Genomic DNA, 13,029 nt, shown 5'->3' on the forward strand with positions numbered 1-13,029 from the left:
CCTACTTCTTTCTGTCTACCCTGTCTATGCCCATCATAATTTATACATCTCAATCATGATCCTCTGCTCTAAGGAAAGCAACCTTAGTCTATCCAATCTGTCTTCATTACTAAAACTCTCCAGTTCAGGGAACATCCCAATAAATCTTATCTTGCTTAGTCTAACATTACCATTAAGTCAGAAACTAACCCTTATTCATTGATGAATATATGAGAGCAAACCAGGAGAACACCGGGGATACCAAAGAATGAAGTGCCAGTCTGGTGAAGCAAAACGTAGGGCTAATGGTGAAAGTGGCATGCTATTAATAGAGCTAAGTGATCCCAAAAGTAATGGACCAGATCAAAACTTTGTAATCCTAAACCTTTAATTGTTAAATTTGATGAACAGTTAAACAACTAACATGTGGAGGCCCAGCATGTAAGTCCAAATGACAAGGCCAAAGCATTTATACCCATTTTCAATCAAAGGTACCAAGTTGACAAAGGTACTAAGTCTGACGAAACTTTGCAAATCTGACTCTGGTGTTCTGATGAAGAGTCACCAGACATGAAATATTAACTCTGATTTCACCTCAAAGATGCTGCTAGATCTTCTGAGTTCCACCAGCAAATTCTGCAGTTGTTTCAGATGTCCAGCAGCCACTGTTCTTTGTTATATGGTATTGAGCTGACAATCCATCTTAATCTCCTCATGTGTTCCCCACCAGCACAGATGCTAGTCTTTATCCAATTATGTTTCTGGATTACAAGTGGTGTAAATTGAATTGAATAAAGATTGGCATCTTTGCTGGTGAGGAACTCATGAGGAGGTTACAGCTATTTCTGCTTAGCATTCTGGATACAGCAATGACTATGACACTGGCAATAACCAGCTATAGTATTGAAAACTTGTGAATGGGTCTTTGCCAATGCTATCACGTGGCACTAACTCATGAATGACTTACTGACCAATGCTGAGATGATTTTCATCCAGACCAATCAACTCATTAAAACCCTGATCCAAATACTGAGTCATTGCTCTTGAATTCAAGGTGGTATTTGGCAAATGTTAAAGGAGTCCTATTAAAATTGAAGCTAATAGGAATGTGGGGGAGAACTTTACCTAGCATAAAGGAAAATGTTTCTAGGTATTGCAGATCACAATCTCAGCCCCAGGGCAACTTTCTAAGAGTTCCTCGGTGTAGTGCCTCAGTGTTAAGCTGCTTCTTTCAACATAAAGTGACAAATCACTGATGATTGCACTATATTTAGTTCCATTTGCAACTCATATAATGAAACAGTCAATGAACATATGAAAAGTTTGGCCTTATTGAGTTTGGAGTGAAATGTCTCATATAATATTTGCACCAAGATGTGCCTAGTGATGATTACCTTCAACAAGAGACTATCCAATCCCACCTCTCCTCCATATTCAATTGCATTATCAACACTGATTCTCCCACTTCTAGGTTCTTGGGTTTCACCAATGATCAGTAATTTAACAGGTTTAACCATATAAATAATGTGGCTACTTTGAAGCTAGTTATTCTGTGATACCTCATCCAGTGACTCTTTTAACCTTTTCTAAGAAAGCACAAATCAGGAGTGTTATGGATTAATACTCAAACTGCCTGGATCAGTGAAGCTCAAACCACATGCAAGAATCTCAACACTATCCAGGTCAAAGAAACCTGCTTAATTTGTACTACCTTGTCATTGATTCACTCCACCACCATCACCCAGGGACTGCAATGCATGCTATCTAGCAAGATAAAGCAATGCACCAATGCTTCTTTAAAGACATTTTCCAAATCAATTGCTTCTATCATCCAGAAGGAAAAGGGCAGCCTGTGTCTGAAACACCACCACCTGTAACTTCCCCTCAAATTTATTATCATCCAAATACGAACATGGGAACAGGAGTAAACCATTCAGACCCTTGAGCCTGTTACACCGTTCAGTTAGATAATAGCTGATCTGTGGCATAACTCCATTTACCTGCTTTTGCCCCATATCCCGTCATATCTCATTTGATAAAAAAAATCTAACTCAGATTTAAAATTAACAATAGATCCAATATTTGGTTCCATTTGTGGATGAATGTTCCAAACATCCACCATCCTTCATGTGTAGAAGTACTTCCTAACATTTCTCCTGTGTGGGCTGACACTAATTCTCAGACTATAACCTTTAGTTCCAGAATCCCCTATTGGTGGGAATACTTTATCTTTAACTACCCTGTCTTTTCCTGTTAATATCTTGAAGACTTTGATCATATCCACCCCTTAACCTTTTAAGCAAGTGCTGGTTGACAGTACATTTGATGATGATCCCTTTTGTAATTGAGAGTAGACTGATTCGGTATTAATTGGCCTGGTTGCATTGATGCTTCTTTTTCTCTACAGGATATATTTAAGCAATTTTCTACATTGTCAGATAGATTCCAGTGTCATAGCTGTGCTAGAGCCATGGCAACTTCTAGAGCACAAGCCTTCAGTTCTATTGCTCAAAGATTGTTAGTACCCATAGCCTTTCCAGCATCTAGTGCCTTTGGCTGTTTCTTGATTTCACATACAATAAATTGTAATTTCTGGATACTGGTGTCTGTTATGCTGGGAACATCTGGAGGAGATGGAGATGGATCATCCATTTCGCACTTCTGGCTGAAGAATGTCACAAATGATTCAGCCTTAGTATTTGTACTGTTGAAAATGTGTTGCTGGAAAAGTGCAGCATCCAAGGAACAGGAGAATCGACGTTTCGGGCATAAGCCCTGGGCTCCCCAATCATTGGGGATTGGAATATTTGTGAAGCCTTCATTAGTAAGTTGTTTCATCATCCATCACAATTCATGTGTAGTTGCTACTTGTGCTGTTTGGTATTCAAGTGTTCCTGTGTTGTACGGGGTCCTGTTATAGCTTCAGTTGATTGTCACCTCACTTTTAGATATGCCTGTTGCTGATCCGGGCATGTCTTCCTTCACTTTTCATCGAAGCAAAGGTGATCGCCTGGCTTGTTGGTTGTGGTAGAGTGGTGGATATGCCAACCCTATCAGGTTTCAGATCATGTTTGAATGCAATTCCACAGGTTTTGATGGTCCACAACACTGAATGGATGTCCAAACTTGAGTTGCTAAATTTATTTGAAGTTTATTCCAGTTAGCATAGCTGTTGTTCCACACAAAATGATAGAGGGTATTTTCAATGTGAAGACTGGAGGGGATTGAATGAGGTTTCCTTGTCTATCTTTGACCTGATGCCATGAGACTTCACATGGTCTAGGATCAATGTTGAGGGCTCCCAGGTTATTCCTTCTTGCATCACTGAACTGGCATGGCTGCTGCATCAGTCCTGCACACCAATAGTATTGCCTGGGACATTCTCTGTGAGTGTGTGTGTAAGGTTGTTGCTTGACTAGTTTGTGAGGCAGCTCTCCATATTTTCATACTGACTCCTCAGATGAACTTTGCAGGGTCAATATTACCATTTCTGGTGATTAGGTTGATGCCATCTGCCCAGGTTCATTTCTGTTATGATATGATTGAGTAGTTTATTAGGCCATTTCAGAGGGTGACTACGAGTCAACCACTTTACTGTGTATGTGGAGTCACATGTAGACCAAACCAGGTCCATGGAGATGGATCATCCACTTGGCACTTCTGGCTGAAGATTGTCACAAATGATTCAGCCTTAGTATTTGTACTGTTGCACTGGGCTCCCCAATCATTGGGGATTGGAATATTTGTGAAGCCTTCTCTAGTAAGTTGTTTCATCATCCATCACAATTCATGTGTAGTTGCTACTTGTGCTGTTTGGTATTCCTGTGTTGTACGGGGTCCTGTTATAGCTTCAGTTGATTGACACCTCAATTGTGGGCCATCAAAACCAGTAGAATTGCTTTCAAACATGATCTGAAACCTGATAGGGTTGGCATATCTACCACTCTACCATAACCAACAAGCCAGGAGATCACCTTTGCTTCAATGAAAAGTGAAGGTAGATTTCCTTCCATAAAGATCATTCATGAAAGGTAAGAGGTTTTTTTTACAATAATTGTTTTTCCTAAAACTCAAGTTAATCATTTGCAGTGGGATACAAACTGAGTTCTCAAAGTATTGTTCTGGATTATTAGGCCAGAAACAATATCTCTATGCTATCCCTTGCCCTGGTGGTTATGGTGGCTGAAATAAAGTTTTGTACATCTGTAAGACAAGATTGTTGGAACAGCAAATGTTGTTTTCAAGTTGTATTGCTAGAACAATACAGAAACTAAAATTGATACAGGAAGCAGCACATTTAAGGAATTATGTTGAGGTTTGGTGCATGAAGCTATTGGTTCATTGACATAAGATTGACATAAATCCTAAGAAAGGTATGCTGTACTTTGAAAAAAAAACTTTGCAGGAATCTTCATGCAACCCAGTGGCTACTGCCACATTATATTAGCAAGGCAAAAGTGAGGACTGCAGATGCTGGAAACCAGAGTTTAGATCAGAGTGGTGCTGGAAAAGCACAGCAGGTCAGGCAGCATCCGAGGAGCTGGAAAATCGACATTCGGGCAAAAACAATTACTGCAGATGCTGGAAACCAGATTCTGGATCAGTGGTGCTGGAAGAGCACAGCAATTTAGGAGCATCCGAGGACAGGCCTCAGATGGTGCCTAAATTGCTGTGCTCTTCCAGCACCACTGATCCAGAATCCAGTTTCGGGCAAAAGCCCTACATCAGGAATTTGAAGGGCTTTTGCCCGAAACGTCGATTTTCCTGCTCCTCGGATGCTGCCTGACCTGCTGTGCTTTTCCAGCACACTCTAGTCTAAACATTATGTTAGCAGCACATCCAGATTAAATATTGTTGATCTTGTTTTGACTGTACCCAGATTATATTTTACTTTCTTGCGCACGCCTTACGTTGACAATTTATAAAAGGTTGCATTTATTGACACCTTTTAGAATGGGTCAAACGAACCACGTTGCCAGACCCGCCCAATTTTTAAAAAAACTTTTTGTTGTCTAAGTGTCTGAAAGCACCGCCCTCTCTTTTGTTCCGGCTGTATCCCCGGAAGAGCCGATGGTTCAGTCGGTGTGAGCAGTGGTTGCGGTTGAAGGCACGGTTCTTCCGCACAGATTTCAGAATATCGTTGCGGTGCAGTGCGATGAAGTAATGTAAAATGCAATCAACAGTTGCGCGTAGTTGTGACAAACCATCGTGCTCCCTTATTCCTTGTATTTATTTGTAGCCCAGCCACGCCTGGACGTAAACGTGTGGGACGTTTGTCAGCATGACCTGTACATGATGTGCACCAACTGTTTTAACGTGTATTCATACTCCGGGTCCAAATTACATTTTAAAAATTATAAAATTCATTTGGTGTTTATATAATAAAAACTTTTCCAGTACAGGCATGTCAGAGGTTCAGTAGCACGATACGCATTAAGTAAGACGTGGTCTAATGAAACAAACTGTTGTGTGCGTGTTGTCAACATCTGCATGGTGGAATGATACAACACAACAATCCCACAAAAAGCCAAAGTAATGTTTCTGCATTGATTTTCCAAAGAGATATGAGCACCTACACCCACATCTCAACCATTACAGAAGCAACTGTGTAGCGTAAACAATCGCCTTCTGGGAGGAGTCCCTTCCCGTTGGCCGAATATTGACTGTTTATTCCATCTTTCTGTGTGGGGGGAATGTATGATGAGTTGGCTGCCGCCTGCCGCAGGACACCGCCATGTGCCTACAATCCAAGGGTGTCTTCCGACTCACAACTCCACCTAACAACACGACACAGCCATACACAGCATTCATCTCCAGCCAAAAAAACAACTCAGTTCAGCCACTCTTCGGAAGCAAGAGCATCGATGGTCTCCACAGACAATATACTTCTGTTTTAATTGCCATATGCGAGGCGGACGCATGCAATTCGTCCTGCACTCTGCAGTGTGAGATCATTCATGCACGAATCCTTTCTGATGTTGCTGAGCCTCAGCCCGGTTTAGGAATTTCGCTTGAATATATGTTTTAGAAATCTAATTTTCCTTTGATCGACTGGCTTGGTTTTAAAATGCGCTTGTGTGAAATGTTAACTCCAGAGGATGTCCTTTTATCTTAAGTACGCGGATTCCGAGTAACTGACTGCAATTTGCGAATGCAAGGAAAGAAAAGGTTTTGGCGATCTAAGATGAAATTTCCAATAGAATCATCAAGAAAACACACTAGCTGTGACCCTCCAGGTTCGTAGCTGTATTGAATTTGAGTGTATGTACGTGTGGTATTTTATTCCATGAATTGAACAGTATTTGCCCATAGGGTAAATACTGTTCGGTATATCGTTCAGGTATATGTACATACACAAAGAGGTAGACAGTGGTGGGAACTATTGCCCTTTGGCGGCCAAATTTTTTTTTCTCGTTTCTCTTTTATTTACGAACGAGAATTCGCTTATCGGGTTCCCAGTCCGGGGTCTGACAAATGCCATTATGATACGATGCTACACTGTTAACTGAGCAGTTACACCAGGGTGTCTGGGTGTATGACTGAGATTTGAACAGTAAGCTCACTTTGAATATGCCAATCTTTTATTCATTCCAAACTGCATCTCGGCAATACCCAGTTATTTCGCCCGCTTTCTTTTTTCATTTCATCACCATTGTGATTTGATTATTGGTTCCGATTACGAGTACAGCTGGGGTGTATGTGTGTAGCTGCTTCGTGTTTTTTTTGCATTATTGCATGGACAGGCAAGCACACAGCAAAAACCCGCAGTCTGCTGCGGCGGGAAGGAATGAACAAAAAAGCCTCACTATTGCTCGAGAGCTAATTTGTTGAGACGAGTGTATGCTATTGACAAAATTAAACCAGGAACTGATATGTTTATACCTCTTCAGCTCTAACCGTCTCCGCATTCGCTCTCCCCTATTTGCTGCTTTGCAATATTCCCGTTGAGGTGTTTTGTTAAAATGGTTCTTTCACTGCAGCACACACACACACAAACACACTGGGAACAATTTCAAAACGTTCAGCGGCAAGACTTCCCCGATAAAAAAAACTGCTGGATGGATGTACGATAATAACCATCTCAACTGCTCCAGCAGTCAATTACATCAATCCAAACAGCTTTTGATTTCTCCGAAACAGACTCAAGCTCTTCATCAAGTCTACTCATTTTCATGTGGCTTGAATGCAAATATCCAAACCGACTCTTTGCAGCCAGCTGCCGGGGTGGGTCGTTGTTACAGGGTGCATTAGTTTGCCACGACCCCCAACGGAATGTTGCCTAGGAGCTGCCGTTTCGTTGCACGCAGACCGTTTCCGGTAACCCTACACAAGATGCCAGTTTCTGTTTACGTTTAGAACGATTCTAAGGCACTGCTGCTGTCTCCGGTAACCCATCGCATTAATGGCCACTAAAACAATACCAGATAGATATAACATTATGTATTCAAATAAATTTGTATCTAACCTAAATAGACCTTTTGTAATCAGTTCGAGCACATTTAGTATTGTCAGTTGCTGTTAGTGCAAGTCAATGGACATTATTTTGCCTGGGAAGATCGAAGTGTAGGTCCAGGAAGAAAGGCATTTTGAATTTTGTAGAGGAGAGGCACACATCTGCATGTATTTTCTAGGGTCCATTTACCCCACACATTGGGCGCAGTGCCCAGCTGTACACGCACATGCTGCACCCTCACACTACAAGCAAATCAGTCGATGAGAAACGGCAGGGAATAACACGACCGACACGAGGGAGCGCTGACGGCACGCCCCTATTTCATCCAAAGAAAATACTACTCCGGCTACAGCAACACTTTTGCATGACACATTGTACAGAGCCAACCTGAAAGGGCTGATTTGCACACAATTTAAACAGGGCGTTTCGCTGAACCGTACACCTCCAGGAAGCATCTAATTACAAGGTCAGACTCGAAACAAAACTATGAAGTTAGTATGCATCTTGAAATGATATCAGACTGACAGTTCAGGCCCCAAATGTCCTTCTTTAGTGCACAGAGCTATAGGTTTGACCCCTCTCCACACTGGGATCAGAGTTACTCTTCAGTTGTTTTTGTTTCAGTCGCTGTCCAATCCACAGTGCAAGCCTGTGATCCAAAGACCAACGGGCACTACCCGGTGCCCAGGCTGTCCATATCCTCCAGGACCACGGTGGTAGCCAGCATGGACAGTGGCCCTCACACATCGCCCACAGTCATGAAGTGGAAAACGGTGCTGGCTATCTTCGTGGTCGTTGTCCTTTACCTGGTGATCGGAGGCACCGTGTTCCGAGCTCTGGAAAAACCTTTCGAAAGCAAACAGAAGCATAAGATCACGACAGAGAAATCCAGTTTCCTTCGAAATCACCCCTGTGTGAACCCCGGAGAACTTGATGCACTCATTGAGGTAAGAAAATGAATGCACACATGGGCTGGCCTCAGATTTAACTCCAAACACATCTCACAGTTGGAAGTGGCTGGATAAATGCGTCGGCTCGCCAAACTTGCCCCACCAAAGAAAACATTATTTTGAAAGGATAGAACTTGTTTTGGTAAAGGGAAGTAGTTGTTTTTTTTGTTTTGAGAAGGGGTGGATGTTATTGGTCAGACTTAATGCTCAGATCGCACTGACACGCCATTTCCACATGCTTGTTTTTACAAAGATCTTGTTTCACAAGTAACCGTCACCAGGTGCTTAAAGTCCAAGAAAGGATGAAGTTATCCCTCTTTCAATGAACACTTTTCAAGTAAATAGCTTAACTATCTCATGTTAAACGTAAAGGCTGCATCATGTTTATGGCAAAACCAAATCAAATTCCGGTTATTCGCACGTTCGAAAGGTAATACTCGAACAATCTACACGGTATGTGATTATGAACTCCTGTCCATTTCTGGGAGGCCGTGTTACTCCAAACACAAGTACATATATCTCACTTTTGATTTTGACTTAGTTTAATGCATCATTATTAGCATGTGGCGATAATTCCTGTCTTCCAACAGTTCACAGACAGTGGCATTCAACAATTAAGTGTGCAGCCCTTTTGGCGCTGACATAGGGTCTTCCATTTCACCAGAGACAACCAGTCAGATGCTGCTATTAAGAATACAGGAATAAGAACAATGGAACCTGGGTTAAATCAAGCCTTTTTAAATAAAAAAACCCATCAATAAACGCAGTATGTTACATTTAAACTTAGGTAAATATATTTCTGTTTCACTGTAGTCGATGGTAGTCATGATTTGGAGATGCCCTGTTGGACTGGGGTGTACAAAGTTAAAAATCACACATCAGCAGGTTATAGGCCAACAGGTTTATTTGGATACACTAGCTTTCGGAGCACTGCTCCTTCCGCAGGTGAGCAAACCTACAAAACCTCGTGCTTCCAAATAAACCTGTTGGACTAAACCAGTTTCACTGTTTTACTGTATATAGTGAAAGATTTGCAATTAAACACTCTTCCACACCACTTCAAAATATTCTAAAATGTTCTACAACCTATTAGAGACTGTTAAAGAGTAACCACTGCGATAAACACAGCAGCCAATTTGCACGTGGCAAGGCCTCACATATAAGTATTAGATAATGGCCAGATAATCTGCTTTATTTTGTAATGCTGGACTGAGGGATCATTGCTGATCAGGAATGAATTTTGGCGGAACTCTAGTCGTTTTTCATATAGTGTCACTGGATTAGTTTTTTTTAAATCAAAATTGACACATATTGAGAATGCACAGAATCACAATTCCTGAATCATATGAAATAAAGTAGGAAGTTTTACTAGAATTGGTTCCAAAAAAGGCCACTGATAGATACAGAATACTGATAGAAAGGATGTTATTGTAAGATTTGAAACAATTTTCGTGGGCTGTTTTCTATAACTTTGTTACACTTATTGCTAGTTGAACAAGTATCAAGACCTGTTTATCTGATGAAAGGTCACCAACCTGAAATGCTAGCTTTACCTTCTCCTCCTCCTGAAGAAGGGCTCATGCCCGAAATGTCGATTCTCCTGCTCCTTGGATGCTGCCTGACCTGCTGCGCTTTTCCAGCAACACATTTTCAGCTCTGATCTCCAGCATCTGCAGTCCTCACTTTCTCCTCATTGACACAGCCTGATCTGAGATATTCCAAATTATTTTGCTCTAATATATAAATGTTTGAGCATTATCTTAAATATTCAAACTAGAAATGTCCAAACTTATTTTTAAAGTGGGCCATGAAATAGAATTGGGCTTATCATAACAGTTCCAGTATAAAACACGTATTAAAGAAAAGTTTAACTCAGACAATAGAAATACTTCCTTTCAAGCTTTGTTACAAAAAATGTTAAATTTAATACTATAACTTCCACTTGCTGCTGGTTTCTGAAATGACCAGCTTGAGGATAGTTAAAACAACAACATTACATATTCATTTGAACCTTTGACAAAATAAAATGTCTCAAGGCCCATTGCAGGAGCATTAAAAACAAAGTATAACACTGAACCATATTTTTAATAATTCTTTGATAGGATAAGGGTATTGCCAGCAAGGCTGATATTTGTTACCCATCCCTAAATGCAAAAGATTTCAATCACTTAAATATTAGGCCAGGTGACTAAATGCTTGATCAAGGAGTTGAGTTGAATTAATAAGTGAAATCAGGAAAATAAGGTAGGCAGGGAAGGGAGAGTGATCCAGAAATTGAGATCTCAGCAACTTCATACAGAGTCAGCATTAGTGAAGCAATTAAAATTGAGGATGTTCAAGAATCCAGAACTAAATAAGCACAGAAAATTTGGAAAAATTTTAGAAAAATAGAAAGTGATACCCTGGAGGGACTTGAGAACAATGAAGATAATTTTAAAATCATAACCTTTCTTGACAAAGAACCAGTGTAGGTCAGCAAGCATGGGAGTGATCGTGAATGAGGAAAATCACAGACAACAGTGTTTTGGATAACATCAAATTTTTGGAGGTTAGAATGTGAGAGATCAATTTTATAATCCCTGTAAAGACTGTTGACAGTTAAAGTGAAATTTGAACATTTAAAAGAAATTATAGAATCAGATCATACCAGATAGTCACAAAGTTTCCATGGCACAGAAAGTAGCTATTTAGTTCATTGTGTCTCCAATGGCTGTTCAACTAAGCAAGCCACCTAGTGCCATTCCCTTGCCTTTATACCATAACTGTATGAGTTCTTCCTTGTCAAATAATTGTCTAAATCTCCTTTTTGAAACCAAAGTAAAGCCAGTCTGCACCACATTCTGAGGCAGGGCATTCCAGCTCCTTACCACTCACTATGTGAAGAAAGGTTTCCTCATATCACTTTTTCTATTTTTACTAATTAATTTAATTCTATGCCCTTGTTGTTTAAAGAATTCATATGTAGGACATGCATGTTGCTGGTTGGCCAGCATTTATTGAGGAGAAAGTGAGGTCTGCAGATGCTGGAGATCAGAGCTGGAAATGTGTTGCTGGAAAAGCGCAGCAGGTCAGGCAGCATCCAGGGAACAGGAGAATCGACGTTTCCTGAAGAAGGGCTTATGCCCGAAACGTCGATTCTCCTGTTCCCTGGATGCTGCCTGACCTGCTGCGCTTTTCCAGCAACACATTTCCAGGCCAGCATTTATTGCCTGTCCTTGGTTGCTGTTGAAAAGGTGGTGGTGAGCTGCAGTTCCTGGGGGAAGGTTGAGCCACAATACCCTTAGGGAGGGAATTCTAGAATTTTGACCCAGTGACAGTGAAGAACTGGTGATATATTTCCAAGTCAGGATGGTGAGTGGCTTGGAAGGGATCTTGCAGGTGGTGGTTTTCCTTTGTATTAGCTGGTCCTGTCCTTCTAGATGAAAATAGTTGTGGGTTTGGAAGGTACTGTCTAAGGATCTTTAATGAATTTCTGCAGTGCATTTTGCAGATAGTATACACTGCTGCTACTGAGCATTAGTGGTAGAGGGAATGGATGCTTTTGGCAGTCATGCCAATCAAGCAGGCTACTTTGGCCTGGATGGCATCAAGCTTCTTGAGTTTCTGGTCAATGGGAACCCTAAAGATGTTGATAGGGGGGATCCAGTGATGGTAACACGAGTTAATGTCAAGGGCCAGTGGTTAGATTATCATTTATTCAACATGGTCCTTGTCTGGCATTTGTGTGGCATGAATGTTACCTGCCACTTGTCAACCCAAGCTTAGATATTGTCCAGATGTTGTTGCATTTGAATATGGACTGCTTCAATATCAAATGGTGCTGAACATTGTGCAATCATTGGTGACCACCCCCACTTATGATGGAAGGAAGATCAGTGATAATGCAGTTGAAGATAGTTGAAACTAAGACACTACCTGAAGAACTCCTGCAGATGTGTGTAGCTGAGATAACTCACTTCCAGCAACTACAACCATCTTCCTATGTGTCAGGTGTGACTCCAGCCAATGGAGGGTTTGCCTCCTAATACTCTTTGATTCCCATTTCTGGGCAGATGTAACTGTACTGAAAGACCTTGACTAGACGAGCTGATTCATCAGCTGAGGGAGGTATGTCATAATCAGCAAGAGGTTTCCTTTCTCATGTTTAACCTGAAGCCATGTGGTCCAATGTTGAGGATTGCCAGGGCAGCTCCTCCCCAACTACATACTACAGTTCTGCCACCTCTGCTGGGTCTGTCCTGAAGGTGAATAAAATCACCAACCCAGGGTTGGTGACTGTGGCAGTGGGACATTGTCTGTCATGTATGATTCTGTGAGTATAATTGTGTCAAGCCCCATTCAGCCTCCAGATGATAGTAAGGAGCACGTAGCAGGGTCAATGAGGTTGTTTCTTCTGTTGTCTTTTCCTGGCATCTAGGTTGATGCCTGGTGGTCTGTCCAGTTTCACTTTTTTGTTGAGACGTCATAGAGATTGATGCAACTGAGTGGCTTGGTAGGCCATTTCAGAGGGCAGTTGAGGATCAACACATTGCTGTGGCTTTGGAATCACATGTAGGCCAGACCAGGTGATGGTGGCAGATTTCCTTCCTTAAGAACATTAGAGAACCAGATAGGTTTTACTGACACTTAACAATAGTTTCATGGTTA

At 41.4% G+C, this 13,029-nt stretch overlaps 1 protein-coding gene across 2 annotated transcripts in view; it reads left to right on the plus strand.

Annotated features, from left to right (window-relative positions):
* The first annotated feature begins 5,081 nt into the window (after positions 1 to 5,081).
* The window catches only part of LOC122553483 (potassium channel subfamily K member 10-like), a 42,321-nt gene continuing 34,373 nt past the window's right edge, over positions 5,082 to 13,029 (plus strand). For both annotated transcript variants that reach the window (XM_043697295.2, XM_043697296.2), the window contains exons 1-2: positions 5,082 to 6,215; positions 8,057 to 8,379. In XM_043697295.2, coding sequence (XP_043553230.1) covers positions 6,131 to 6,215; positions 8,057 to 8,379 — 408 coding nt within the window. In that variant the 5' untranslated portion in view covers positions 5,082 to 6,130. The remainder of the gene's footprint in view (positions 6,216 to 8,056; positions 8,380 to 13,029) is intronic.

Source organism: Chiloscyllium plagiosum, unplaced genomic scaffold (genome assembly GCF_037043375.1).
Source record: "Chiloscyllium plagiosum isolate Xiang-an unplaced genomic scaffold, Cpla_swu_hap1 HiC_scaffold_8, whole genome shotgun sequence".
Classification (NCBI taxonomy): Eukaryota; Metazoa; Chordata; class Chondrichthyes; order Orectolobiformes; family Hemiscylliidae; genus Chiloscyllium; species Chiloscyllium plagiosum.